At 43.1% G+C, this 27,797-nt stretch overlaps 1 protein-coding gene across 4 annotated transcripts in view; it reads right to left on the reverse strand.

The window, feature by feature from the left end:
- Npas3 (neuronal PAS domain protein 3) overlaps positions 1-27,797 on the reverse strand; it is an 817,920-nt gene that overhangs the window by 421,570 nt on the left and 368,553 nt on the right. For 2 of the 4 annotated variants that reach the window (XM_026781883.1, XM_026781890.1), the window contains one exon: positions 2,917-2,993. In XM_026781883.1, the coding sequence (XP_026637684.1) occupies positions 2,917-2,993 (77 nt within the window). Of the gene's footprint in view, positions 1-2,916; positions 3,000-27,797 lie in introns of all 4 variants that reach the window. The other 2 variants (XM_013347258.2, XM_026781886.1) reach the window with 1 other exon arrangement.

The following is a 27,797-nucleotide window of genomic DNA, read 5'->3' on the forward strand; positions in this document are numbered from 1 at the left end:
CACACCCTTTGTATGATTTCTCCACCTAAGTCAGCTCAGTGGGCCTGTAACATGCCCTTTGTATGATTTCTCCACCTAAGTCAGCTCAGTGGGCCCGTAACACGCCCTTTGTATGATTTCTCCACCTTCCCCACCCATGCCCTTCCTGCTCATGTAAACTGACCATCATATCAAACACCACGACAGTCCTTCAAATGAAACCGAAGATTATTTGCCTGCATGTCTTTGCCTCTCATGTTGCCTTTGATTGGAATATTATTCTGTTGTCTCTACCTAATAAACTACTCATTTATCAACAACTTTGAGATCCCATCTTTGATGTCTTATGGACAAATTACAACCAGGTTAGTTCAGATTCTCACTATCCTCAACCATTTTAACGTTTTTCATTTTATGAAGCATCATTTATTTATTTTCTTCCTTTAAATGAATGTTAGCTGATGCAAACAGCAGCCCCATCTGTTTCTATTCAATGTTTGAAACTCTGGTGAGATGGTAAATTACTATAAACCATAAAGTCAGAGATCAGACCTATAATCTGAAGGATGGAGCGTCTGTCAACTATTTGCAAGGGATGGAAGGGCCAGAAAGAAAAGAGGAACTTCTCTCCAGACTCCACCAATCCATGGGTCTATCAGAGATCTTTTCAAAACAAAATGAATGAAGTCATCTTAAAGCTTTTGCAACCCTGATTCTTTGTTGACTGTGATACTGACAGCAGTCTGTGGATGAAAGGGTTTTCCTGCTAGCTGGCAGATAATGAGAGAGAGAGCTTGGCAAGGGCTCTTCTTGCTATGCCTACCCCTATATCTAGTAGTATAAGATTCTACACAGAGAATTATGGTGATCTTCCACTCCAATATCACTGGGCTAAAGTCAGATCACATAGGTTCTCATTTCTACGGCAATTTCAAGATCTTATAATTCACCTATGCTTGAGTATCTCGCTTTCTTGAAAGCATATTAACCAAGCTACCTACACATTCCCTTAAAGCCAACAGCTCCAAATAATTCATACATGGTCAGGTGTATCTGAGACCTTTATGGTAAAAGAGTGGCCTTTTTTCTTTAATCTGCACTCATTTCCTCCCCCCCGCCCCCCACTATACTCTGAGGACAGTATCAGGATAGTATTGCTTTAATGAGTTCTTCCAATATACAGAAAGGGCAGTACTGTTCCCTCTAAGATATGTCTTCTCCAAACAATTTCTCTGGGTTCTTCACTGTTCTTCATGTAACATGATTCTTCCCAAGTGATACTCAGCTATACAGGCTTCCCTTACAGTATGGTGTCTAAGGACAATATAAACCAATCAAAAATACTGAGAACTGAACAGTCTCCCTGTAAAGGCCCTATTCTCTAAATAAAGCATGGTGTTGAGCAGATATTTGGGGTACTCACCCTATATGATGTGTTTACACCAAATCACAATCTTAACTCTTATATTTTCTATTAGTTTTAAATTCTCACAACTTCTAAATTACACCCCCACAGAGGACTTTGAACTCGGAAAGCAATAGTCTTGGCTTACTGTCTGAACTACTCTCCCACTGACTAAGTGTAGGACTGAACATAGCAGAATCTAATTAGCCACAGTCCTGTGAATACAGTAATATATCTGTTCCATTCTGTATAGAATGTGTAACAGAGATCCCAATCCTGAACAAAGTGTGTGTGGGAAAGAAACGATAAAAACGAGGTCTAAGGAGAAATGTGATCCTTTTTGTATTGTTAAAATGAACCTGGAGTCACTGTACAGATAAACTCTAAATATTGTGAATGCAGCATTCTTCGTGGTGGATCAAGAAACACCCTTCTGGGATAACAACAGTCATTAATGAAAATCAGAAACAGCATAAGCAAAATTAAGGCACGATGCTGCAGAGCCTTACATTTTCAGTTGTGAGCTATGATTTTTCACACAACAAAATTCTTACAGGAGGCCTATAAGAAGAACACATTTCTTGACTTGACCCAGTAGACTTGTCAGACCTAGGTGGAGACCAAGAGTACTTCCTTGAATGCATGTGGCCAGGATGCCCAAGCTACCCGTGAAGGGTCTGGAGAATTAACTGTGATGGCCCCCGATTTTTCTCAAGAAGAAACTCGGAGCGGATTCCTAATATATAAAATTTAGGGGATAACTTTCTAGATCCAATGCTACTTGGGGCTATCTTCTGGCTATTCCTTTCCTTGGCTCTGAAAGGGTAAGTATCTTGAAAGCATAGCAACATAGTCTAAAGATTAGCCCAGACAGTGGAGACCAGAGATTATTAGAGGATTGATAAATCAGATGCTGAGCCGGGGCTGCATCTTCTCTGTGTTGAAGAACCATAGCTGCATCCTCGCACCTCTCCCATTGTTTGTCATGAAATGTGCCAGCAAAACCAATTATTATCAGAGCCCTTTACTTAAACAGAGGCTGAAAAATTCACACGAACGCAGTTTTCTAATTTGAAGAGGCAAACATTAGGACTGAAAGCAGTTAACAAATACAAGCTCAAGCGATGAACTGAAGTTTGGCGACACACACACAAGGAAATGCCACAGTACTTTCAAGGCACAACTCTGCTCTTTGCAAAGCGATATGTAGCTCAGCACATACATGAGCACTCATAAACACAGCACACACGTGATCACTCTGGGAACAGCCCGCTACTACACACTGTGCATCAACTAAGTGCAATCACCTAAATGATTACACCACAGATAATACTTGCCCTCCCTTTCTCATTAATTCTCTCTCAAGGAATGGCTTTCTAAAAAGAAAAAGAAAAAGAAAAAGAACAAATTCTTAAGAATTTGTGGGTCCCAAAATAAAATAATGACAATCAATACATATCTGAAATTAAAGACATGTGTTAGAAGATAACAAATACGAGATTCTCTTGGTAAGATTCTCTTTTGAGAGGTACCTGCAAAATGTGGCTTCCCAGGTGTGCTTCAAATACTTCGATGGCCAGTGCGCTGGGACTTCGCCTTCGCTGGGCACCTATAACTTGAAAGAAAAGAGAAAGAGAGAGAGAAGAAGAAGAAGAAAAATAATTAAGTTGGAGCTCTGATTTCAAACTTTCAGCCTAATCTCTCTCCATTTGCATTACCACTCTGTTAAACACTAATGATTTCTGGAGGAAACACTAGCCACTGTCAGTTTGAGTTCTGGGTTGTTTGAACCTAAGTGTAAGTTTGGGCTGGATATAAGTATCTTCAAACTTCAAACAAACAAACAAAAACCCATAACATCCCAGACTTAAAATTTTACCTTTTAGATATTTTATCTTATACTGAGGCAAAAATACACACATTTTTGTATTTCTTCAGAACCAATGGATACAGTTTTGCTATACATTATGACATTGCTGTTTTAAAATACTGATAGCAATAGCCCTACCGTCCATTCCACGCCAGAGCAGGATAAACTCTTGAATCCTAAACAAGATGCATCTAGTATTTTCTAATGTTTAAGTTATCACAATTGAGAAGGAATCAGGTAAGGGGCACATACACTGGTGTGATGTGTCAAGAAGGGTGACTTTCATATCTCTGAGGACTCTTGTGACTATTCTAGAAGCCAGCATGGTTCAGATGGACTCTGGTCAGCATGTATCTCCATCAGCGGCTGTCTCTGGTTTGGAGATGCCAAACATCACTGTTCTCCTTTCCAAGATTCACCTTGCTGGCACCTGCCACTCAAGGAGACCTCATAACGAAAGTGCACTTCAGACACAGCCTGGATAGAACCCAGAATTGCGGGTCCATTCTTTCCAGGATCTTAAGTGTGCAATGCCGGCTAGCTGTGCTATGAGTGTCTATTTTTTTCTTCCAGGTTCCCAAAAATCATAAACACGTGTTTGCTTTGCAGAGACTTAGGAAAGGATATGTTCAGAGATTTTCTACATTTCAGATAAGAAAGGTTCTCCATGTCCGCCTGCTTCTTCACTCCCAGGTACGAAATGAAAACGAAGTCAAAAGCCCTTGCTTTCTTACAGCTAACCCTCTTTCAGCTGGTAGACAGACAGCTCTGCAGAATGGTGCTGGAGGAGCGCCACTTCATTTTGGTGACCACACCAATCACTTCTACCAAAAGCTGAGTAGGGCAGCAACACCAATGCCCATGACTGTTGTGCCGTGTAGACCCAGGAAGCCTACTCTAATTACGGAGAGGAACTATCCAAAAGGTATGTTGAAAGTAACATGAAAGCCACGTGCTACTACTGCCTCAAGAGAAAAAAAGAAAGCGATATTTTCTCAATGGGGAAATTTATAAAATATAAACTGAAGAGTGATGATTATTAAAGAATATTCCAGCTGGAAACCCCAGAGCCAGCTCCCTGTTTCCTTCAGAGGTAAAACATATAACTAATCATTTTCAAATGAGAAGAACCTCATTTCTCGGCTGAGATAAATCTTTATCATAGGTGCAGACATAGGATTTTACTTTTTCATATTTAAATACATTTAAGTAGCACTGCTGTGTATGTGTGTGCATGTGCTTCTGATTAATTTTCTATTCTAACACGCACATTACTCCCTTCAAAACTCCTTTGGCATTTTTGATAATGCAGCTGTCTTGCTGAATACTGTTTTCAGTTGCTAGAGTGTTAATTGCACATTATGGTAGCTTGGTGTGAATGATCCCACATGAATAAAATCTGCAGCCTCTTTTTTTTTTTTAAAGATTATGGGGATGGGTGGTTTTTAGGAGGGAGAAGAGGAGAGCTGAAAAACTTCTAAATGTCCACTCCCTTTTTGAGGCAGTAATTATGATTTGGAGTTTATTAATAGTTCAGAATTTGGGGGAGATTTTTGATTACAAGGCTCAAAATAAATAACTGCATGCCATTTAAAGAAGGATTGATGCTGGGCTTTAGAGCACATAAACTATTCTAGGAATAACTCAATAAGGTGAGACTAAAAGCACTCCAGCCAGTGCCTTCAGAGAGCCCTCCTGCTTCCCAGGGAACTTAAGGAAGCCTTTATTTACTAGAAGGCCCACATGGCAAGCACTAGCAACAACAGATGGCAACTCAAATGCTTCTAGAAGCCCAGAAACAGTTGTCTTGAATAACACACAGGAAGTATTGCAAGCCTGGATTCCACTGGCCTTTCTTTTCCCGAGTCTCCTTCACCAGGACTCAGGTGGCTCTACAAATGGAGATCTTCATCAGGTCTTGCATCCTTGACTCTGACCCAGGCAGTTGTTCTTTGTTCTCCAAATCCTCCGGAGCCCTCTGCATGCATCCTGCACGCACTAGCATAATATCCCAGTATCCTGTAAGTGGTTACATGCTATTCTCCTCAATGGCGTTTTTATGACACTGGAACTTCTCTTGATTTATCTGTTTTGCACTTATGCAGGTGATGTGGGGCTGTAATGACAGCTCCTAATTTTACAACCCACATAAATATGTTAAACAGGAGCCCATTACATCTCTGGTAGGAGCCCTGCTTTAACTCTGGCACTATGGGTAACTGGATAGATGTTAAATATGGGCTTCTGCACATCTCCTTTGGTACTCGGCATTCTGAGAAAAGGTAGGCTTCTATCACTGGGACAATGGAAACAGTTATTTTGTTTTTTCTGCATTAATGTCACTGAGTGTGCATAGTATCATTAATGCCAAGAGGAACTAAAAGGCATGACCTCAATGCTTTATGAACATAAAAAAAGAAGAGTAACTTCTCTTCTAAAAGGTTACACTTTCCAAGCTCATTTGGTAGCTCCCACACAACGGTATCAAGGTAGATACTAGGTTTTTTTTTTCCCATCCCACCTGCTGATATACTTCATTTATCGGTTTATTTAGTTAAGTGACTACTTTCAAAATTGAAAGAGTACTAAGTTAATAAAACCACCCATAAGCAGGACATTATAAATAAATGGAGTCTACTTTCCATTGCCTGTGGAGATTGCCACTATCTCACAAGAGAGAGATGGGTCGTTTGAATGGCATACACAAACTACTCAAGGAAAGCAAGCACACCATATAATTCAATTTTAAACTCTAGCCACCATCTGCTAAGCGCCCACTGGATGCTGAAAACCTCTAACTAGGGAATGGAGACTAGTATTGGGGCTCAGTAAACAAATACGAGAAAATCTGTTGCCGAAGACAAGTCCCAGCACAAAATTATCCTTCAAAAGCGCCCTCTCTCACATTTTATGCAAGCTAAAAAGGCAGCACCCAGAGTTAGGGCTTTTTAAAGGCAGACAAGTACAGGGGAAAACATTCTTTTCCAAAGAAATCAGCCTAGGAAATCCTGGTCTTAGGTTTCAGAAATCCACAAGTATAAGAAGCTGTGAGGATGAGGCACTCGGCCTAGCTCTCATCAGAAGGAAGAGGGCATTCAGGGAAACCAGTTTCAAACACAGACTTAAGTAAATTAGCTTTGCCCCTCAAGAATGTCAGCCAAAATATTGTACTCTGGACCCTGTTATAAACATACATGGTGAGCTCTAAGAATTGATTCTGTGTAGCAACAGCAGCAACAACAACAACAAAAAATCGTCTTTCAAAAATATACCCCACCTGCCCAGTCATGTTCTGAACTGGTGCTCCATGCCCCCAGGGAGAAAGTGAGGAAGGCTTGGGATTAACACTCAGTAGGAGTTTGACCTATTCAGCCAAAAGGTCAACTTGCCATGGAAGGATCCATTAGAAGTAGAAACAGGACAGCTCAGTAGACACACATAATGAAAGGCGAGAAGTCATGGGCTCTGGTTGCCTTGAGGCCTGTTTTGCCCTTTTCCTTCCTAGCCCTCTGCATGCAGGGCCCTTACTAGCACAGTTCATAATGCACGGGGCAACCCCAGGCAGAGAGCTGCAGAGAGCCTGTTGCCAAACATAGGGTTCAGTCAAGAAAGGAGAAAGGTCTTCCACCGTGAAGAATGTCACACAGGGAAAAGTAGGCCCTGGTTGACAAGAAGCTCATTGGAAGTTGATCTCAGCCCATCTCCTAAGTAAGTGATCCAGTGCCCAAGGTCAATGCTGCCCTTACGTTCGACTGCTAATATCTTAAGAATGGACCCTTCCACCTGGAGAAAGGCAAGCTTTGTGCCTGGCCACCATGCATGCAGCCATCTGAATCCTTCATGCATGGAGCAATCTCTGTTTCTACACCGAGATTGGGGAAAAGGTGGGCTAAAGAACAAATTTAAAGGCATCTGCAGACCTCATTCCCTGAGCACTTGGGCTCAGCAAAGTCAGAGTTTGGGAGAGGATGGAGGGAAGAATGCTTAACGAGTCTTTCCAGGGCTGCTAAGGACAGAAAAAGAATTTCCCTTGAAGAATCTCAGTTAATGTTCCTAATTGAGAATCAAACATATATTTGATTCCCAGCACCCACAGGGTGGCTTAAAACCATCTGTAACTCCAGTTCCAGAGGATCTGATGCCGTCTTCTGGCCTTCACTGGCACCGGGCATATATGGGGTACACATGTGTACATATAGGACAAATACTCATGTACATAAAATGAAATAAAATAAATAATCTAGAGATTTTAAAAATGATTACAAGAAGAAACCTCCCCTACATGCTGGAACTTATTGTTAAATCCACATTTTAATAAACTTTTTTAAAGTTCCTAATCTGAATCCCAGAACCTATCACACGTTATCAAGTGCTATCAATCCAGGAAAAAGAGGCAGTTAATTCAAGGAAATAACTGAAACTTTAAGCAGTCTTGTGCTAATTGGAAAGTCCTCTGATGCAACACATTTAAATTTCTCCCCCTTGTGAAGTATAGATTGAATGCATTGGGGAAATTTAAGGTTGGGTTGAGTACCTTGGAAGAATCACGGATGATATATATATATATAGGACAGAAAGTCTTAGTGCTTACAAACGGGGTGCTGAACTGGGGGGAAGAAACCACGCATGCTTGGCCCCGAACTACCACAGCACCAGGGAAGTGCATGCATTCAGGAGGTCTGGTTAAGTGAGGCAAATACTTCTGCTTCTCACTTTAGGAACTGACTGGATTCCTGCGATGTTTGCAAAATTGTTTGCAATTCTCTGTTTCAAAATGGCACGGTGTGAAGTGTGAAAAGGCATCCAAATCCCCAATCTTTCCTCACCAGGTTTTCATGTACTTGGTCTTCAACAAATTACAGCTTCATTGCAGTGGGAAGGATCCCGTTAAAACATTCAACTTCCCCCACTTCAGTTTCCATTTCCACGGGATGAAATAAGAGCTCCTGGGTAGGCATTGCACCCTCCATCGCTAATGGATGACAAAATGGCCTTTGCATTACAATCTGGGAATTCCTACGTGAAACACCCATTGTAAGGTCGTCAAGCAATCACTTACAAGGTGGTTAGCATTTGATTGGAGGATCTAGGATATCCCTTAACGATGGACTTCTCAAGGCAGTGGCTGAAGAAGTGTTTGGACAGCCAGCACCTGAGGGTATCCTTCACCATCAACGTCTCTGAGAACATATCCTCAGGCAGACACAGGCATGGCCCACAGCTGGGCGGAGCCTCAGGGAGTGAGGAACATGATAGGTTCCTTCAGAGATGCCAGAGGATATGAGAGAGGAGCAACCCTTCAAGATCATGTTTTTGTTTGCTTGTTTATTTTGTTTTGTTTTGCTTTATGTTTTGAAACAGGGTTTCTCTGTGTAAGTCCTGGCTGCTCTGGAACTCTTACTGTAGACCAGGCTGGTCTCAAACTCAAGAGAACCGTCTGCCTCTGCCTCCCAAGTGCTGGGATTAAAGGCATGAACCTCCATAGCCTGGCTCAAGATCATGCTTTATCTTAAGACTCCCAAAGTAATTGCTACAAATTCTAAGAAGACCTTGTTGGTAAATTGTACTTATTACTCAATCAATCCAATTTTGCTTTCCTAATTATTTTAAAACAACTTAAATGTGTAATGAAAATAAATACCATACACAATCCACACATGGTACTATTTACCAAGGTCTTTAGTCCAGAATTACTTAAAAGAAACCAAAGTGTGTCTGGGTTGGCTTCATAAACTTGGTTTTGCATGGATTAGAATTAACAATTAAATTCCTTCATACAATGGTAGACTTTAGAGTTTCTTAATTTTCATTACAAAGTAAACACAAGGTAAAAAAAAATCAGTCAAACCAACAATCAATTCCTCCCAGTAGATTCCCAGAGATACAGTGAGTCTTGCATTTTATTGCATATGAACTTAGCAGGACCACACGAGCCCATTTATTCTGGCTCTCTGATACTGCAGCAAATACACCTTGAGCCTCTCTGGGAGACAGACAGTCGGCTGACTCAGGACCTGACACATGTGTTGGGAGAACATATGGGTCATGGGGACGGCTCCAGGCCTTCATGCCCTCCTGGCAGAATGTACTCGGCTTTCATGTACGATCATCAGGCTGTAGTTTAGAGAGGCCTCTCATCTTGGGTAACTCCTCAGAAAAGCCTGCAGCAAGGTCACATGACAGATACCTACAGTGGTCAGGCCTCTGGGGCTCACTGTCAGACACAATGGCAGCAGCTCTCCAGGCCAGGCTGGGGCCACATCACCTTGTAGCTCCGTGTCGTTTTCAGCAAGCTCCATCACCAAGGGACTGTCCGGCCATCAGACACCTGCAGCATTGGCTCTCTACTACAGACACCCCAGCCTTCTTAGGACTCAGCCCTGCAGCTCAACAGTCACGGCCACACCTCCTCCAGAAGGACCACTGTGTGCTCAGGGCTGGGGGACAACCCTAACTCCCCTGTTTTACCTTCTACTTCAGTCCCACACCGCTGCTCCCACCGGAGTCTCCGGAGCACACGTTCCCACCGTGGCATTTCAGCTCAGTGCTGGATAAGGCCACTGAGTCACTTCCCAGACTGCCTGGGAAGTCTGAGTAGCACAGGGTTGACTCAGGTACCTTATATGGAATGGCTGACTCATTTCTAGAGGCTGCCTGCCTGCTCTGCCTACAGAGGGGGCTCATATTAACCGGGAGGGGGAGGCAGCTTTGAACAAAAGAAAGGATTTGTGCTCTGGAGTCAATCAAATTCAGTGTTAAACTCTGTGTATCCCAAATTAGCTGGGCCTTACCAAGAAATTGGGCCCCACGAACCTCTATTTCTTTTCTGTTGAATAACAGTCCATGCCTCTCATAGCAACTGGGAGGTGTTACGATGTGCCCCACCCAACTTTAATCTTCCTGGAATTTATTTGTATAGTATCTGTCCCTTCACCAGCTCTTACCGTCGTCACAAGCCAGAGGATTTGGGCTGTATTATTAAAACTCCAGCAGACAGAATGAGGCCCAGAGCACAGAAGGAACAAAATAAAAAGTGAATAAATGAACACTCCCCAGCAGGATTCCCACCCCACGGGCAGTGCTCAGCTCACAATGCTCACTTCTCCCTACTTAAAGCAGAGGCCAGGGCTGAAGACAATCTGCTCACTATCTTTATCCTTAATTCAACGGGAAGAGTAGGAAGTTTTCTGGTATGTTGTCACCAGCTCCCACCTTTCCCAAAGCATGATGTCATAGCTACAGTGTCACCACACACCCTGTGGAGCCAACTGCAATCAGGGCCTCAAACCAGCACAAACATTTCCCACACACTTGGGCACAGAGCCAGCAGCAATTCTCCAAGTGTCAGCAACTGCCCACTGAGTTTTCCTTGGAAGGATTCACTCATGCCTGGTTCCAGCAGTAATTGGCATGTGTTTTATGATGCTGAATGCCTCCGACATAATTTGATGAGGTAAACGCATGTATAGGGCCACACTGCTAGAAACACCAAACAGTACTTCCCTCCCGCCACCTCCCCTCGGATTCCACATAAACAAAGACTGCAGCGTGATCATTGGAAACCAAGTAAGAGTTTGATGAACAGAAGACCCACAGATTTCCAGAATCTCCAAATAAGTTGAGCGAAGTTTAAAAGGCAAGGAGAGAGCTGGACACCATCTGGAGCACGTGGCTCTGTCAACAGGCACAAGACAGGCTTGGAACCAGGGCAGCACGGGCGGATACATAAGGGTATTCATCACTCCCAGGAAATAGATTAAGAAAATTTCATCTGTTGCTTAGATTCAGGCTGACCTCGGGTCTTTAGGTTTCTAATGTTTCTTTCTCTGAATAAGAAAGAGGTTTGAGTAAACCCTCTTGCACACACAAAATTAAAACATAAAGCTTCTGTACATTTGGTCGTAGAAACTTCCAGAGAAAGCCAGCCCATAGATCCCAGGTCAAGAACTCTTGCTTCTGACAAGAACCAAGTATTCACATCCACCCTGCACCACCAGCAGGGCTGAATAACTGATTCCCTGGATGAATGAGCAAGGAACCAAATGAATGAATGCAAGGAGGCTCGGAGGCAGCGTCGGCAGCGAAAGCAGACACTTGTATTCTGCACAGAGACTGGGGGACTGAGCGACGCAGCCAGTTAGGGGGTTTATTCACAAAAATTGCCTTGTGGAATTATACGCAGCTCCGCCCCTTCTAAATGCAGACAGAGGGAGGAAAGGAAAAAGAGATAATGAAGGTTTGCAAATGAAGTGGGGACAACTGTGCAATCAATCAGCGTTTTCTGAAAAAGAATCTGCACCACTTGCCAAAACTCCCAACTGAGCAACAGAACTAGAATTCTGATGAGAATGGACTTTGCCACTAGCCAGTCATTTTTATTCCCAACTGAGCAACAGAACTAGACTTCGGATGAGAATGGACTTTGCCACTAGCCAGTCATTTTTAGTCATCAACTGAGCAACAGAACTAGACTTCTGATGAGAATGGACTTTGCCACTAGCCGGTCACTTTTAGTCATCCTCCAGCTGTCTTGCTTCCCTCTCCAGAGGTCAAAGGTCTCCTCGGTGTGGTGGGCTTGAACATGGGAATTTATGTCACCATGCTGATTCTTCTCACATACCTTTATTGAGGATTTGCTCCGCGCCAGGCATGTCGTCAGTTGGTAAGACGATAAGCCAGTCGCTCATGGAAGCGCATACTGAAGGCCTACTAGATGCCAGGCAGTAGGCCACCAAAGATTGAATGAATGGCTCTGGACTCTTGGGTGGAAGCCAGACCACAAAAGCAATCATAATACATAAACACTTGTATAAGAGACAGGTACGAAGAGGTGGGGAGGCCAGGGAAGACCCCTACGAGAATATAATATTCAAGTAGCAACATGGTACTAGTGTCCAGCTAAAAGGAGAGCAAATCTTAAAGGTCCCAGCATTTGAGTAGCTTGTTCCAAAATATGACAAGGAGACAGCCTCCTCAATGCATATAAAGCCTAGGTGGGAATGGGGACTTGGTAGAGTCCAGGAGAAGGAACATCCACCTTCAGTGAAATTAAAGACAAAAACATAAGAAGTAGTTGGGTTACAAATGGTCACAAGTATTTCCAGGCCAACAAGCCATGTTTTTCTCGGGAGAGGCAGGCAGAGCGAGGGTTGTATACAAAGAAAGGAAAAAGTGACTACGATGCGGGAGATTCAAACACAGGGAAAAAATCGTCAGGGGGCATCTGTCTGCCACTGCAGGCACAGATCGCCTCACAAATATTGCAAAGGACATCCCAGCCTTCCCACAGTCATGGGGATACCCCCAGAAAGTCTGAGCAGGACTGGGCGGTGGGGGGCCTGGACTATGAGGAGAGGGGTCCGGAGGGTATGTGTACAAGGCTGAAAACAATGCTATCGCAAAGCTGAGCAGGCAGGATGTGGAGAGGCTGCCCTGAGAAGTCAGCAAGACTGTAGAAGAAGCCTTACGTTCTGAGGTATTTAACAGGCAGGGCGAAGATTGTTTTGGGACAAATAGATTAAAGAATGAGTTCTAGGGGCCTGAAGTAGCAAACATCATCCCCTAAGACAGGTAACAATAAAGTACCTGCCGCATAAGAGCCAGGATGGGGTGGAGCTCATGTCCCTAACACCCGCATAAAAAGCTAGACAGAGCAGCACACATCTTTAGTCTTACCACTGAAGAGGTAAGCAGGTCCTTGGAAGTCTTTAGGAGCCTGTCTGTCCAAATCAGTGAGGTCAGGTTTGGTGAGTGACATTTTCTCAAAAAGTAAGGTAAGGAGTAACAGCAGGAGGTGTCAACTCTGGCCTCCACATACATGCATGTGCACATATGTTCAAACATGCCCCACCAAGCCTGTACATACTGTAAATAATGAAGAAATAATAAAGAAATTAAAGTGACTAGACTATTACCATCCTGAGAGAAAAAGAAAAAAATAGCCAAAGTTATAAGATAGAGAAGCAAAACCATCTACAGAAATGGCAACACTCCTTGGGGTTTATGGAAACTGACAAACAGGCAACACACTGCTAGATTTAATTTCAAACACACACACACACACACACACACACACACACTGGAATCTACAAAAGCAACGTTCCCTAGTGTAGTGGCCTAGTCATTCCAAAAGAGAGCCCAGTCTCAGAAGTTCTTCCACTTGAAGGCTAAACAACACAAGGATCTAGAATCCACGCTCATCATCAGGAAGCAAGGCTGGCTTCTCCCTTTCGTCTCCCCCAGTTCTCTCTACACAGCCTGCTCTGGGGCTTCCTGAATCCAGTGAACTCTCACTGACCACTGTCCTCACACTAACTGGTTTTTTTCTTCGCTTACAGCCTCTCCAGACGTCCACCCACAGTTGGGAAGAAATTAGCTGTGTGACACCTTACGATTGTTCAACTGTGTACTGACTTCATTTTCTAGGACACGCTCCCATAGTGCCAACCAAGGTTTAGCTCCGACCCCCGCAATACCTCTAGAGGACCTTGAAGCTTTCATTAATCCATACTTACAATCTGCTAGGAGTACTGAAAGCGTTGAGGCAGCTGTAATTCATAAAAAGCCCGATTCTTCAAGTCATGAACCTTAGCTTCATTTCTCCTAACAGCTCTACTGTCTGAGTTAGTGAGCCCAGATAAGGCTCTCGATAGCCCAGTCTTGGCTTCTCCACTCTGTATACTGACACACTAATACCCTGTCAAAACAGTTATAGCAAGGTCACAAGCCAGGGTTGGTGACAGTTCTCCAGCACATACCTAACAAAGAGACGACAGCTCTATCTGACTGTTCAATCTCCCTAGAGCAAATAATATTGCTTGCAGATAAAGGCTTTTGATAAGAAGAATTAAAGAAAGCTACCTGTGTGCTTATGCATAAACAGCACCTTCCTTGTATTTACTATGTTCTGTGTGACAACAAACCAATTAGGAAAAAAAATCTCACAGAGATATGGTAACCAGAAATATAAACTTAATATTTTCCATTTTAGCATTTTGTTAAATAATGAAATGAGCTATAGTGTGCAAAGTGCCTACTAGACCTGACTCTGTGCTTAGGATGCGCTCACTATTTCAACTCCTTTTGTCTACAAAGGTGTATGTCCACTTATCACTTAAAAAGCGACCCATATATATTTTTGAAAAAAAAAAACCCTGTAGATTTTAAAGCATCAATCACACATCCTAGCCTTTGTCACAAATAGGAACAGCAAAATGGTTATTAGAGATAGAGTATCCCTGACATTCTGCTACGGATCTTTAGCAAAATAACCTTTCTTGAAAGTAAAGGTGAAGCTGGGATCTGTGATTGTTTGGGGGGTGTACACACATGTATATACACAGATGGTCATGTGTTACATTTATACACATACTTAAAATTTCCCACTTACAATGTCATTCCCAAAAGTTAAAGATGGTGGGCACTGGGTGTCTTAACTCAATCACCTCACTTAGTGTGTAAGTGTGTGTTTTTGAGTGTGTGTGTCAGTGTGTAAACACCCCTACTGCACAAACATGATCACAGCCCAAAGGCTGGCTTCTAGTTTCTGTCCCAAAAAATACACAGTAGAACAAACCAAGTAGACCAAGCATCCCATCCCCTGTAGGTGGACCATAACTGGTCATCTCTCGTTAGTTGCCTGGCCCGTCTGCAGAGTAGATGTGGCATTGCTTGCCTGTGCCTATTTGAACACTGACTAGCAAATCTTTCTAAAGGGATGACTAGGCTAGGGCAAAAGCAGTAGAAAACTCCACTGACACATGTAGAAGTTAAAAAATAAAAAAAATTAAGTGATTGTGAATTAGATTTTTATTATTATATTTTATGCAAACGGGTATTTTTTTTTTTAAGCTCCATTTTTAACCAAGTCTCCTTATATGTCAGTCAACTAGAGCTCGGAAAGCTCGCATGGAGTCTATTAAAGAGGGAATAAGGTTCATGAATTTCAAGCGTGGAGGGCTCTAATTACCTCATGCTCAAACTTTAACTACAAAACTCAGATAAATTGCTGCACTAAACCCACTGAGGATCCTCCACCTGATTGGTGCCGGGGCTTCAGAACCCATCTGAAGCTCAGTGAAGCTGATCCCGAGAGCGTTAGCAAATCAGTCCTGAGGGACCACGTTCTGGACTGGTCCCTAATGAGTACGGAGGAATTACTTGGATGTTTTGGTAAAGCTACCCGGTAAATTAGGCCATCTGAAATTTTATTAGCCACAAAGTATTACCGCAGCCAGTCACCTAGGCCAGGCACGCTGGGGGAAGCGGCTGCCATTTAAGCATCTTCTAACCAGTTCCTAGAATCTGTTTCAGGCCCTGAATGGCAGTAGAAACATTAAACTAATTGGCTAATAGTTACAGCTGTCTCTTCAGCGCTTTTGTGCTTAGAGGTGTGACCCTGTCTCGAACCAATTTATGTACACCCAGAGGGTGGTCCTGGATTTATTCTAGTTCTGTGTATGAATTAAATTCAGAAGAAAAGGAAACAGGCGCCTCTCTGTACATAGCTGGGGTGTGAAGCCCTGAACCCGAGTTCGCTTACCTGCAGCTAAAAGTTGAGAGGCAGCAAACACTTGAGGCAGAGAAGACTGGGAAAAACAAACACTATTCTCAAATATTCAAGACATCCATATTTTATCCAGAGAGGCACGGAGGAGAGAAACGACTTTCTTTCTGTCTGCTCTAACGCCCACCATGACTATTTATCTAGTAACAAGCTTTTATAGATGTGAAATATTTGAAGAAGTCCTCTAGAAATGGCCTGAGGTGATTTCAAACTTAACAGACCCTGTCCCACCAGAGCTCATCACCGTGATTTTATAACAAAGTATCTTCTACTTAATTTTCAGAGCCTAGCCAAGCGGATGAGGAATGCAGCTGCATTAAGTGCAATTAATGGCTCAATAAAAAGCAGGAGAGGGCTGTTTAACACCCAAGAACCAGCAGTAAACACTGGCTTCACGCTTTCCTACAGGCGGTCATGTGGCAAAGGACCCAGGCTGAGAGATTTTCCTACCAAAAGGGTCAACGCCTCTCTCTTGCTGCGGCAAAGCTGGTCCTTCATCCGCTCAGCTCAGACACCGTACAAAAGGCTAGCAAGCTGTCCCCTCCAGTTACCCCACCAGCGTCCTCTCTCCCTTTGTGCTGGAGTCCAACACAGCAAGCTCATCTTCCCACCAGTGAGGGAGAAGGACGAGAGCAGTTCCACTCAAAAGGAGTCTAATCGCCAGTGACTCATGCCACAGAAAGTGATTTGGCTCCATAACTAACCAAGTTGACTGGCCAATGACAGTGAACGGAAACATCTCCAATCAGAACAGTTTTCAAACAAACCAAAAAAAAAATAGGTTATGGGCAAAAAAAATAATATTATAATGATGTTTGCAAACCTCTTTAATGATGAAAAGCCACCACTTAGAATTTGAACATGAGAGGCATCCGAAAATAAACAAAAGCCCCACTGGTTGGTCTGGCTGTGCTGGCCGGGGGATGTGTCAGTCAGTGTGTCAATGACAGGAGGCTGTCATTGAGCTCAGCTGCATGCACAGGTGGACTGGGCATCCAAGGTGTATCGCCAGATTCAGGGACCTCTTAGGTATAAACATTTGGCAGGATGCCCTTCTATAACATGGGCAGTACCGATGCCCAATCTTCACGCATGCTCCTGTATGCTTTAAGTCCCATCTCAGTTACCTGCACTCACTAAGACGTAAACACTGTGCCATTTAGAGGATGACAAGGAGGGACCTTACATGGTTGTGACTGACACAAATGGTTTTCAAATAGTTTTGTTCTGCCTTTGGATGAATTCACGGACAAAGAGCCATGGAGGAGATGCAGAGCCAAGAGTATTTAAGTTACTTCACTAATACAAGTGAACAAAGTCATTTTACTATGGAAAGCAGCTGATAATACTTGTGGTCTTAGTAGCCCAGCCTTAATTTAGGATCCCATCTTCTGAGTTCCATGTCTGAATAAATCTGGTGTTTGAGCAGTATAAACAAGGCAGGGGGTAAAGTTTCCCTTTTGACTAAAGTCTTAACCAAGGGTCAGGGAACATGGCTAGGGGGGGCTTGAGCATATGACTAGTATTCATGAGAGTCATGAGGCCCTGAATCTGAGATACTGGAGGAGAGTAGGGGGGAGTGGGGGAGGGAAGGAGAGAGAGAGAGAGAACGAACACATGGGGTGTCAATGGCAACACAGGGGAGAGGAAGGAAGAGGTAGGGAAAATGTTGGGAAAGAGCAGGGAGCCCTACAGAACACGAAGGCAGTTTCTTTCTAATCAGCATCTTGCCTAATCAGAACCAGACATGGCTCCTTGATGAGAGAAGTGACAGATAATTCCCAAAATGCATTTTACTGAAAAAAAAAAATGCTCCCAACCTGCTTGAGCAACACTCCCCCAAGAACACTCATACATTAGTTTCTAGTAGTTACTCTTGGTTAAAGGTGATCATGGGAGCCGGGTGGCGGTGGCACATGGTTTAATCCCAGACATGGAAGGCAGAGGCAGCTGGCTCTCTGTGAGTTCGAGAGCAGCCCAGGACAGCCAGAGCTGCTACAGAGAAATCCTGTCTTAAATAACAACAAATGAGCAAACAAAAACAGTGCTCACGGGCAATAAGAGAAAACAAGCAAAAGCACCATCGGCTGCAGAGCGCACAGGCAGGGACCCAGGCTGGCAGGCAGCAGGGTCTGACTCTTGATTGTGCCCCTTTAGAGACACCCAACTCTATCTCTCTCCCAAAACAAAAACAGAATTCTGGGGGCCAGTGAGAGAGCCCAGCTGGTAAAGGCGCCGACTACCACACCTGAAGACCTGAGTCTTACCCTAAGAATCCACATGGTAAGGAAGGCAGCACCTGCCCCTGCTTTCCCCTGACTACTACATGTAAGCCATTGCATGCACAACATACACACATGTACGGAACTTGCAATATGTGAAATAATAATTAAAAAATTTAAAGTGGAATTCTGAATACCTCCTGTCTGAACAAAGGGCATGCGCCTCGAAACAGATAAAGCATATCAAAATGGTATGCATGACACTCATTGTGCAACTGCAGAGACACAAAGAGGCACCGAGGCCTGGGCATGGCCCCTGGGCCCAGGAGCGAGTGGAAATAGTGAGCTACTATCTGAACCTGGGGATGTTTACAAAGGAATCTGGCTACATTTCACTTGTAAGAAAACACACAAAACAAGATCCATTTTTCAAAACTGTATCTCACTGTTTCTAAATGACCTAAATTTGGCTAAAAATAAGTCATTTGTACTAATAGTTTCCAAATGAGGTATGCCATTACTAGCCCTCTCTCCTCAGAAGGTCTGCTAAATCATGCTGTTATCTTCATGACAACTGGCATCAATAGCTTCTGTATCAACACGGAGTTTAGAGAACTGTATCTATCTACACATAATGCCAGCTTAGAACTGACCTGGGCCTATGTTGTCCACTGGTCCCTTCCTCTTCACCCTCACTTTTGCCCACACTGAGGGGCCCCACACTGCAGGGGAGAGAGAGAGTTTGGGCTCTAGAAGAAGCAGGCAGATTGAAATTGCAGCCACGAATCTGCTATTTGCTGACTGAGGCTTTAGGCAACCTGCTCTGTCCTGCCAAGCCTTGCTTTTCTCCTCTCCAAAGTGTCTGCAGAGAGGGCTGTTGTGGGAATTCAAGGATGCAAAGCGTGGCCATGCTACACTCAGGAGCTGATTTCCCATCTATTCCTCTCCTACTGGAGAAGAACTCTGGAGAATCGGTGATCTCTCAGGAGGACAGGCTGCTCCTGACTAGCCTTCTAGGGTCGTTGTTATGCTATTCTCTTGGCTCAGACTACCTGTCAATCTGAATTTAGTTCATGCAAACCCTGTCAATCCGGCATCATCAAGTGACCCCCCCCCCACACCCAGGCAGCAGGGATAGTTGGAAGACATCTTGTCTTGTTCTGAGCTCTTCAAATATATTCCAGACTGTTCCTTCCAGCCTACACTCTAGACCTCGTTTGAAATTTTCTTTATTGTGATTGTTCATACTTATAACCCTAAATGCCAGTAGGTACCTGATTTAGCAAACATACTTGTTAGAAAGTAAATTTTCTGTATAGAAAAAAAAAAGAAATCTTAGCTCACACAGCGGCATGAATCGATGTCACCAGCTTGCTTCCCCTTTAATCCCCAGGGGCATGGAGCTATGCCAACAGGATTGGAATTCTGATAATGTAGAGGCAAAGATCATTTTTGAACATGGAATTCTTCCAGGATAATGAGGGGGTCTTACTTCCCTTATCATCCGCAATAGAATTAGGATGGGGATGCGGAATACCTTAGGAGAGCTGTGCTCCTCTGAGCCCCATGAAGCATCCCTGGCGAGTGAAGGAGAAATCACACCGATGAGAAAATAGCCTTAGAATTTCATCCGATTTCAGAAGGTTTCCCAGCACCATACTCGTGCTAAGCAAAGGTGAAGATATCCCCTCCCCTGCCTGAAGACCATCAGACACCTTGGTCCCAGGAAGTCGGAAGCATGAAATCATGGCCAATTGTGTTACTGGTTCCTTTATGAGTAGACACAGGTCTGTGAAAACCCCAACAACTAGAGTTTTGTTTACATTATTTTCCCCCAGGAAAGAAGGTGCTGGCTTTCCACACAGCAAATTGCACAGTGTTGTTTGAAACGCATTCCAATGGATCCCTGTTTTCAGGAGGCCAGAGATCACAGCTGAGATGACCCTGGCCCAGCATTTCTGTATGTCTCGGAGTCCTTCTGTAAACAAGTGAAGACGAGGATGACCAATTCCAAGCGACCAAGAGTGGCTAGCGAAGAATGAAATGAGATTCCACGAGGAAACCCCATACAAGAGTCTGCTATTTAAGTGTTTAGTGGAGATGTAAACACCAGAGGGAAACTCACGGCCCTAGCAGAGGGCAGGGTGGGTCCTAACCTGCACATTCATCCTTAGGCTGGTTACAGGGGCTCATCTATTTCAGGAGGAATAATAAAAGCTTCCTGAGTTCTATATTCTTCCACTGGCTAACCTGGGTTCTGTGGATGCAAGAGAAGGAAGCTAACCTCAAGGATGTCAATTTCCTTTCTTTCATGCACTATACATGGCGCACACTAAGGTGAAAGATACGGATAAGGGGCTCTTGACCTCTCACACCTTTGAGCTTTAAGAGGAAGCTGCCTTTGCTTCCCAGTCAGCTACGAGTTTTCCTAAAACCTGGCCCCTTTCTGGCATCACAATGTTTTGCCTAGGATCACAATAGAAAGCTTTCATAACATCCATGACTGGAATCTTCTGAATTATATTTATAAATTGCATCTGCAAGTGAGTACCAACAGTGATCTGATGTCTATGCTCTGGAAGCCAGATCTTCCCATGCCCTCGCTGTTCATACTTGGCTCACATCTTTTGGGAAAGCTCCATCTTGGAAGGGCTAAGTTGAGAAGAGAGTGTATGCCTGTGCTAAGTGTATGTTTATTTTAGCTTGCTGTGTTGTACTGTCGAAAAAAAATTAGTCATCCCCAATGCTCCTCTTGGAGAAATATGGGTATACATGTTCCACTGCCACGCCCCTCACCACACCTCTCCCATAACATTTTCCTTAACTACTTGGACAAATAAGAGGGGAAGAAAAAAGGAATTGCATCAGAAGTTGTACACGATTTCTTCCAGTGCTTTCTCTGCTCACCTTCACTGTCCTGGGCATTCTGCTTTCCCATGTGTACCTCGGAAGAAGTGAGAACTAGGCAATACCTGACTTCACAGAGTCACGCAGGCGTCACACTAAACCTGTGACTCTTCCTTCCAGGACGTGATAGTGGCATGAAGGGAAGTTAGCCTGGGCTCACAGCCTGCCCAGGGAACTGATCACTGACTGAAGAAAAGTGCCGTGAAAACATATACTCGGTCTGCTATGAAAGGAGCTACAGGATGGAAAGTTGGTTTTACTATTTCAAGGAACTACATAGGTGAGCTAAACACTAGGGTGTAGGATACTATCCCATATTCCTAAGGGCATTTATTTATGATGAAAATGGACCAATCATCCACTTTATGCTGGAGACTCAGTGGACACTGAGGAGATGATCAGCAACAAAGAGACATGCCCCCTGTTTGTCTGGAAAGCGAAAGCTTCTGGCCTGAAGCTGCTGCCAATGGAACTTAGAGAATGCTCCAGAAGGAGCTGCACCATGGCTCTTGTATGTTCATAAAAGAGTGCCACCGTGTTGAAAGAGCTCTGTCGAAAAATGAAATCACAAGTTCCTGTATTCTGTAGGACTCATTGATAAATGGAGATGCTGACAGTTCTAAGATGAAGTAAGTTCCACTTTTACCATTTAGATTAGCGTTGGGAACTAGAGGATGGCTGTGCACAAACCCAACCCTTCTTGTTTATGACTGAAGTCTTCCAGCTGATTAATTTGCATCTCCACACAAAAGCAACCAGGGTTTTGGTTCTGTTTTGCTTTGCTTTGCTTTCCCTGCTGTTTGATAAAAGCTACCGCCAGTACAGCAAAAACCTTGGTTCTATTTTATAAGTGATATGCTCATTTCTAAGAAAATACAAATTGACTTGAAATCATCCATAACAATTCTATGTCCACATCTTTTGGGCTCATTCTAAGCATGGGAGCATGGTCAAGTTATACCAACAAAACACATGAAGTTTCCAGGAAACATGTTTCTTCAGGAGGTGATAAATCTTAAGGGGCAAACGCAATGGACACACCAGGCAGCAAAACAAAGGACTGTGGTCCTGGTCATCAGAACTGCCTACCCAGGGGCTTCACTGACATGAAATAATTAGGTCTCATGTTCTATCATTTGCAACCAGAAGTAACTGAGCTCACACAGCTGGTGATTTCTTAAACCACGGACAAGACATTGAGTAGCATATTCCAAGACAGTGTCTCACTGTTGAGACATTTAAAACTTCCACGAAGTTGATTTGCTGAAAACTATTTCCGAAGCTTCGCAAACCTGAGGTCTCCCTTGGGAGCACTTGCATCCGTTAATCCGGGTGCCACCCTGGAGTGACATGGTGTGTGAAGAGAGGAGGGGGTGAGAAATCACTTTAAAAGAAAATGCATGGGGTGAAATTAGCCCAAGTAGGGCAATACTGCAAGGGTGAACACAAAGAAAAGAAATTAAGGCAGGAATGAATGAAAACGCCCTCAAGACAAACTTGGGGACACATACCTTCACATACCTTCGCTGGATTAAAAACCTAATGTTGTTCGATCGCCCCACAAAGCCTGCGCTAGGGAGGTGTGGACTCACTGACTGAACCACAGAACACTAGCAGCCAAGTGGATATTTGCGTAATTTCAATGCACAGCAAACGTACAGGTGTTGACGTGAAAGCCAAACAAACTGTCTGGAGTGGAACGGAGGACAGAGATCCACAGCGAAGATGAGAAGAGGTAGGGGATTAAACATGCAAGAGCTCAGCCAGCCAGTGCCTGGGACACTCGGGCCCGAGTAAGGATGACACGTGGGCTCACAAATGGGCAGGGGGATAGACAACAACACACTCTGTACTGAAATAACCATCTCTGTGGGCAGGCTGTAGAAATCATAGCATTCTCATTGAAAAATAATCCATTAAACTGCACCCCGGCAGGAGGCGAAGAACTCCACACAGCATACAAAGATATTGAGCAGCAGGGGGCAATAAACTTTATAAAAACTATTAAAGCATGAGCCAGAGCAAGATAATACAAGGAGGAAGCAATGACATTGCCTGCCCAATTTATAAAATAACCATGCTAATGGGAAGTGCAAACACTGGTGGAAAATGCACATGCTTGTCACACTAAACATCCACGCTCTAGAAGAGCATCCTCGCATGGTCAACGCTGACATTCTGCAGAGCAGAGACATACAAGAAAGCATGTTGCCAATCGCAAAGGCTGTTCCAGAACTTCACGCCAGGTCATCTCAGGTCATCTACCCTATGTCATCACTGTTGGCGGGTACCCCAGATACTGCCCCATTCACCTTTTTGGATGCAGAGGTGAACTGAAAGCAGGATACTGGCAGTTTACATCGTGATGCATGAGTGTACTTAAAGCTCTCAGCTTGGAGGAGTCAAACGGCTAAGCCCCTGGTCTGTATCCCTGGGCATTTCAGCAGCATGGCGTTATAGAAACCTACTCCTGAGTCCATGGACCTGAAGATCATCTGAAGACATAGAAGCCTTCTGTGATCCCCGTCTTCTCTGGCAGAACCCCTCTGTTTCTCCATAATGGCCAGATGTTCCCCCACCCCACCTAGATGTAACTGCAGTGGGATTTGTTAGATGCATCACCCCTATGACGATGCCTGAAAGGTGTTCAAGTTGTCTGTTAACACGTTCAGCAAATATGTACTGATCTGACTTTCTCCTATCACCTCCAAACACATAGGGATTGGATTGAGAGCAAGAACTGGGAATTAGCCCAGAGAAAAGTACAGACAAGAATTTTGCACCCAAGACATCACAGGGAGGCAAGGAAGAGTCTATAGAACATCAATGAGCCAGTAAACAGAACGGAAATGAAAGCAGGCGCCTGAAGATTAAGTGTACTTGTAAGAATAAGTAAGAACCAGTCCCTCCCACTAACAGAACATTCCAGATGCCCACTTCTCCCTGCCTTCCCATGGCCTTCTTTTTCTCTAATTTATGGGACACTACCTCATAGCATGAGACTCATGAACAAATGGGCTTTGTTTGTTTTAAGGTTTTCCATAAAACCATGCCCTAAGCCTTCTATTTCTGTTCCTCTTGGATTACATAATAAAAACTGAAATCCTATCTGGCAAATTTTGTTTTCAAAGTCTTGCTAGTCTTGACTTTGGGTTGGGGAGTATTTTTATGGCTATGTTATAAACATCTAAAATCGAGTAGGTACCACTAAACTCAGCTTTTAGATTGCAGGTGGCTGGCCTAACTTTCAAAGTTGATCTCCTTGAAGATACTTTGTGGTTAAAACTGCTACCCTGTAAAGGCACAGAGATACTTTGTTGTTAAAACTGTCACCCTGTAAAGGCACTGCCTCGCCTTTCACTTGCTTCTATAAAGACTGACTGAAGCCATAGATACTGACACTGTTTGTGAGCCACTGGACTGTTTGTCTTACCAATGGAAATTACACAGTCTCTCCATAAAAATACATCAGAGAAGCTAAGTCCCGTGCAAGCAATGCTTGCTTGTTTCTCACAGTACTGAGATTCGAGCGAGAGTATTAAGACTCTCTCACTAGAAGGGGCAGTCATTTGTATATAAACAATTAAACTGCTTTTATTTCACTCCAGGGATGTTTAGATTCTTTGTAGATGCCATTCTGGACTACCAGTTTCAACTGTGTGACTATCCTGGGGAAGCTTGCCTAACAGAGCTGGGTTTACAAGAGTAACCTATCGGCATGCCAATGCAGAATTCTACAGAACTAATAAGAAAAAGTTGGGGTGTTTAGATTCAAAATTCAGGGAACCTTTGGCCAAGAGTTTTCCTCCTGGTAAACCTATTATCCATAGTTTTGGTGTTTTCATGGGGTCTCAGGTGCCTGGACTTTTTATTTTTAGATTTAGCATTTCATCTTCAAGTCCTGCTACTGTGTTTTTCACATGACCCAATCTGTTGGTGAGACTTTCCTGAGAGATTTTTGTTTGACTTCTTGAGTTTTGTTAGTTTTATTTCAGTGTGACTTTTCTTCAGAGATTTTCATATCTTAATTGTTTTTATTCTTTCAACTGTTAATGTATCACGGCCTTCATTCAGACACTCATATTTTTGAGTTCCTTGTATATTTATAATTGCTATTTTGAAGGCATTGTCTTATATATCAGCTGAGTTGTTTTTCTCAGGGAATATTACCATAGGGTGCTGATTTCTGAAGGACACTTATCTTAGTTCTTCGTGTTGTTTGTGTTGAGCTATCTGGAGTTATATCTGTGTGGTGTTTTGTGGTATGGGTATCTGGTCATGCTTTTGTTGAATGGGGGTTTAGCTCCTAGTTTGCTGTTACCCCAACTTAAGAACTCAGGCCTGTTAACTCTCTCCATAGTAATATACTAACATGGTTTCATATTTTATCTTTTAACCTAAATGATAACCCTAGTCATAGGCGGTACTGGTAACTGACTCATACTGCAGGATTATTAATATGTGATTGTAACACAGGATGTCCGAGATGAAACTGAACAAATCTTATGTATGAAAACACTACTGCAGGGTATGAACAAACAACTACAGGCTTTCTTACCCAAAAAAATTAAGATAAAAGAATTCCAACAATTGGAAGATCTCCTAAAATTCCAAAAAAACCAGTGTGGCTGTGCTGCAGAAAGGAAGCAGACGAGTTGGCCTGCACGCGCATAGGTCACCATGCTTGAGGATGTCACAGGCTTTGCCCCACATCACAGGACACCACCTCATACCTAACGTGACCATACTAGGACACGGCTCACATTCTGTCATGTTCTTTCATTTAACATTATTTTTACATTTCAAGCATACACACAGAACTCCATTAGCCTTCCTCAAAACATGAATTCAGAGAACGGTCTGTTGGAAGAATTCAAAGGCTAGCCTGTTGGGAACCCTTTCCATGAGGAATTTCTAGAGACAAACTTCCACTTGACTCCTCTCCCTCCCAATTAGATAAGAACCATCCCGCTGATTATTTATTTGTGCCATTAGACAGGACTAAAATCAGCCTGTCTCCAAATTTTGCAGCCATTCATATTTTTCTTTCTAATAAGAACTAATTTTACGAGGTCCTTTCTGGCCAGGAAACTTTCAGCCACCATAAACCAGTCAGACACAATACAGGGTGATTGGCTCCGAGTGTATAGACTGTGTAACATAAACTACCGCTTCCACATTACGGCGCGCTTCAGTTTAATCATGTAGCTTTCATCTTTTTTGAACACCCTTTTAGCATCTTGTGAAAAAAAAAAAGGAGGCTTTTGAAAAAGCTGAGCTGCTGCTGAACACTCTATGCGGAAGTTGCTACCCTGTGTTTGGTTCTGCTACTCCCCAAACCCCCATGGAAACAATCAGGTCCTTCTCAGCTAAAGCCCGGTGTCGATGGTTCTGATGTCGGGCAGCATCTTCATCTGAAAGGCCAATTTCAATCAGGATTAAAACGTGACCACACATCCCAATTTAGATTTATTCTTGTTATGCAAATATATTTAGTATAACAATAATAAATAAATGGCAGAGAAGCAGAAGACGAGATCACATATATTACATATTTAATTAAATGGTTAATTTCTGTTGGGCCAAATACACACCCAAAGCACAATTATGTGTTCTAGAAAGAAAAATTCTCAGAAAACGTAATGTTCCACAAACTCTTAGGGAGTGAACTAACCTGGGTGAGGTCTTCAGTGTTTAAGAATAGTAAAAACTCCCAGAAAACCTTAACAGAAGCAAGCGGAGCAGACAGCTTCAGAAACCACAACATGACTTTTCAGAAATGCGAATTATTGTGTTTTACTTACTGAATGACCACGTTGTTTGTGAACTACTTTTGCAATTGAAAAAGAACATGACAAATATGTTACAGGCAAGTATGAAAATGTCCTAATGAAACCTTTGTTCTGTATAATTAGTGGACACTAATGAAAAGAAAGCAAATGTTGATGCAAATCTTTTACAATTAAATTATTTTACTTAAAAGTTTTAGAATAGCATATGTCTTCATAACCATGAAATAAGAAAACAGAGGATGGTTTCGAGTACAAACCGTGAAGGCTGAAGGATCTTTCTGTAAAGATGGAAAACAAGAAGTTCAGCTTTTAACAAACCCACTGTCCATTCTAGAACTAAATTCTACACTTCCAGACCAACGTGGTTTCCATTTCTTTCTCAGGAGAAAGGAAAATGTTTGAAAGAAAAAGAAAGCGCAATTTGCTCATAAGTTACGATACAATACTACAAATAGCTTTAAAGGCTGCTTAACGTGTGGATAAAAAACACTACAGATTTCCACAAATTGGGAAACAGTGTTCTTGATAAAAACTTAAAATCAACTGTCTACCATTTCCCTAGGCAGAAATATATACTGACTGCTTACATAGAATTCCAGTTCCTAGCAATTCTTAGAAGCCACTGGAACACTCACTGGGTCTTAGACAAAAAGGTGACTTTTAGAATAAGTATTCAGAAATGACACCTGTATCTCAGAAACAGAAACACGAAACTACATCAAAGACTGGGATAGCTCAATGGGTGCACATTTGCTAGTATTTCTGAGGTTCTGAGTTTAGTTCCCAACACTAAACAAAATCCTACAATAGTAACTCTATCCAAGTTCTCAGAATTTTTTTTTCTAAAAGGGTATGGAACACCTTGGGGAGTCTTAGATGCACCTGTCTGAAACGCCTTTGGGGAAGGTGTTAACTAAGAGCACTCACTGGTGACTCCCAAGCTGTCATACATGTTACAACTAGATCTAAAAGCATGTAAGGAGCAAGGGGGGGAGGAGGAAAGAAGGGAGAATAGGAAGAGGAGAAAATGGAGGAAGAGGAGGAGGAGGAGGAGGAG

This window comes from Microtus ochrogaster, chromosome 1 (genome assembly GCF_000317375.1).
Source record: "Microtus ochrogaster isolate Prairie Vole_2 chromosome 1, MicOch1.0, whole genome shotgun sequence".
Classification (NCBI taxonomy): domain Eukaryota; kingdom Metazoa; phylum Chordata; class Mammalia; order Rodentia; family Cricetidae; genus Microtus; species Microtus ochrogaster.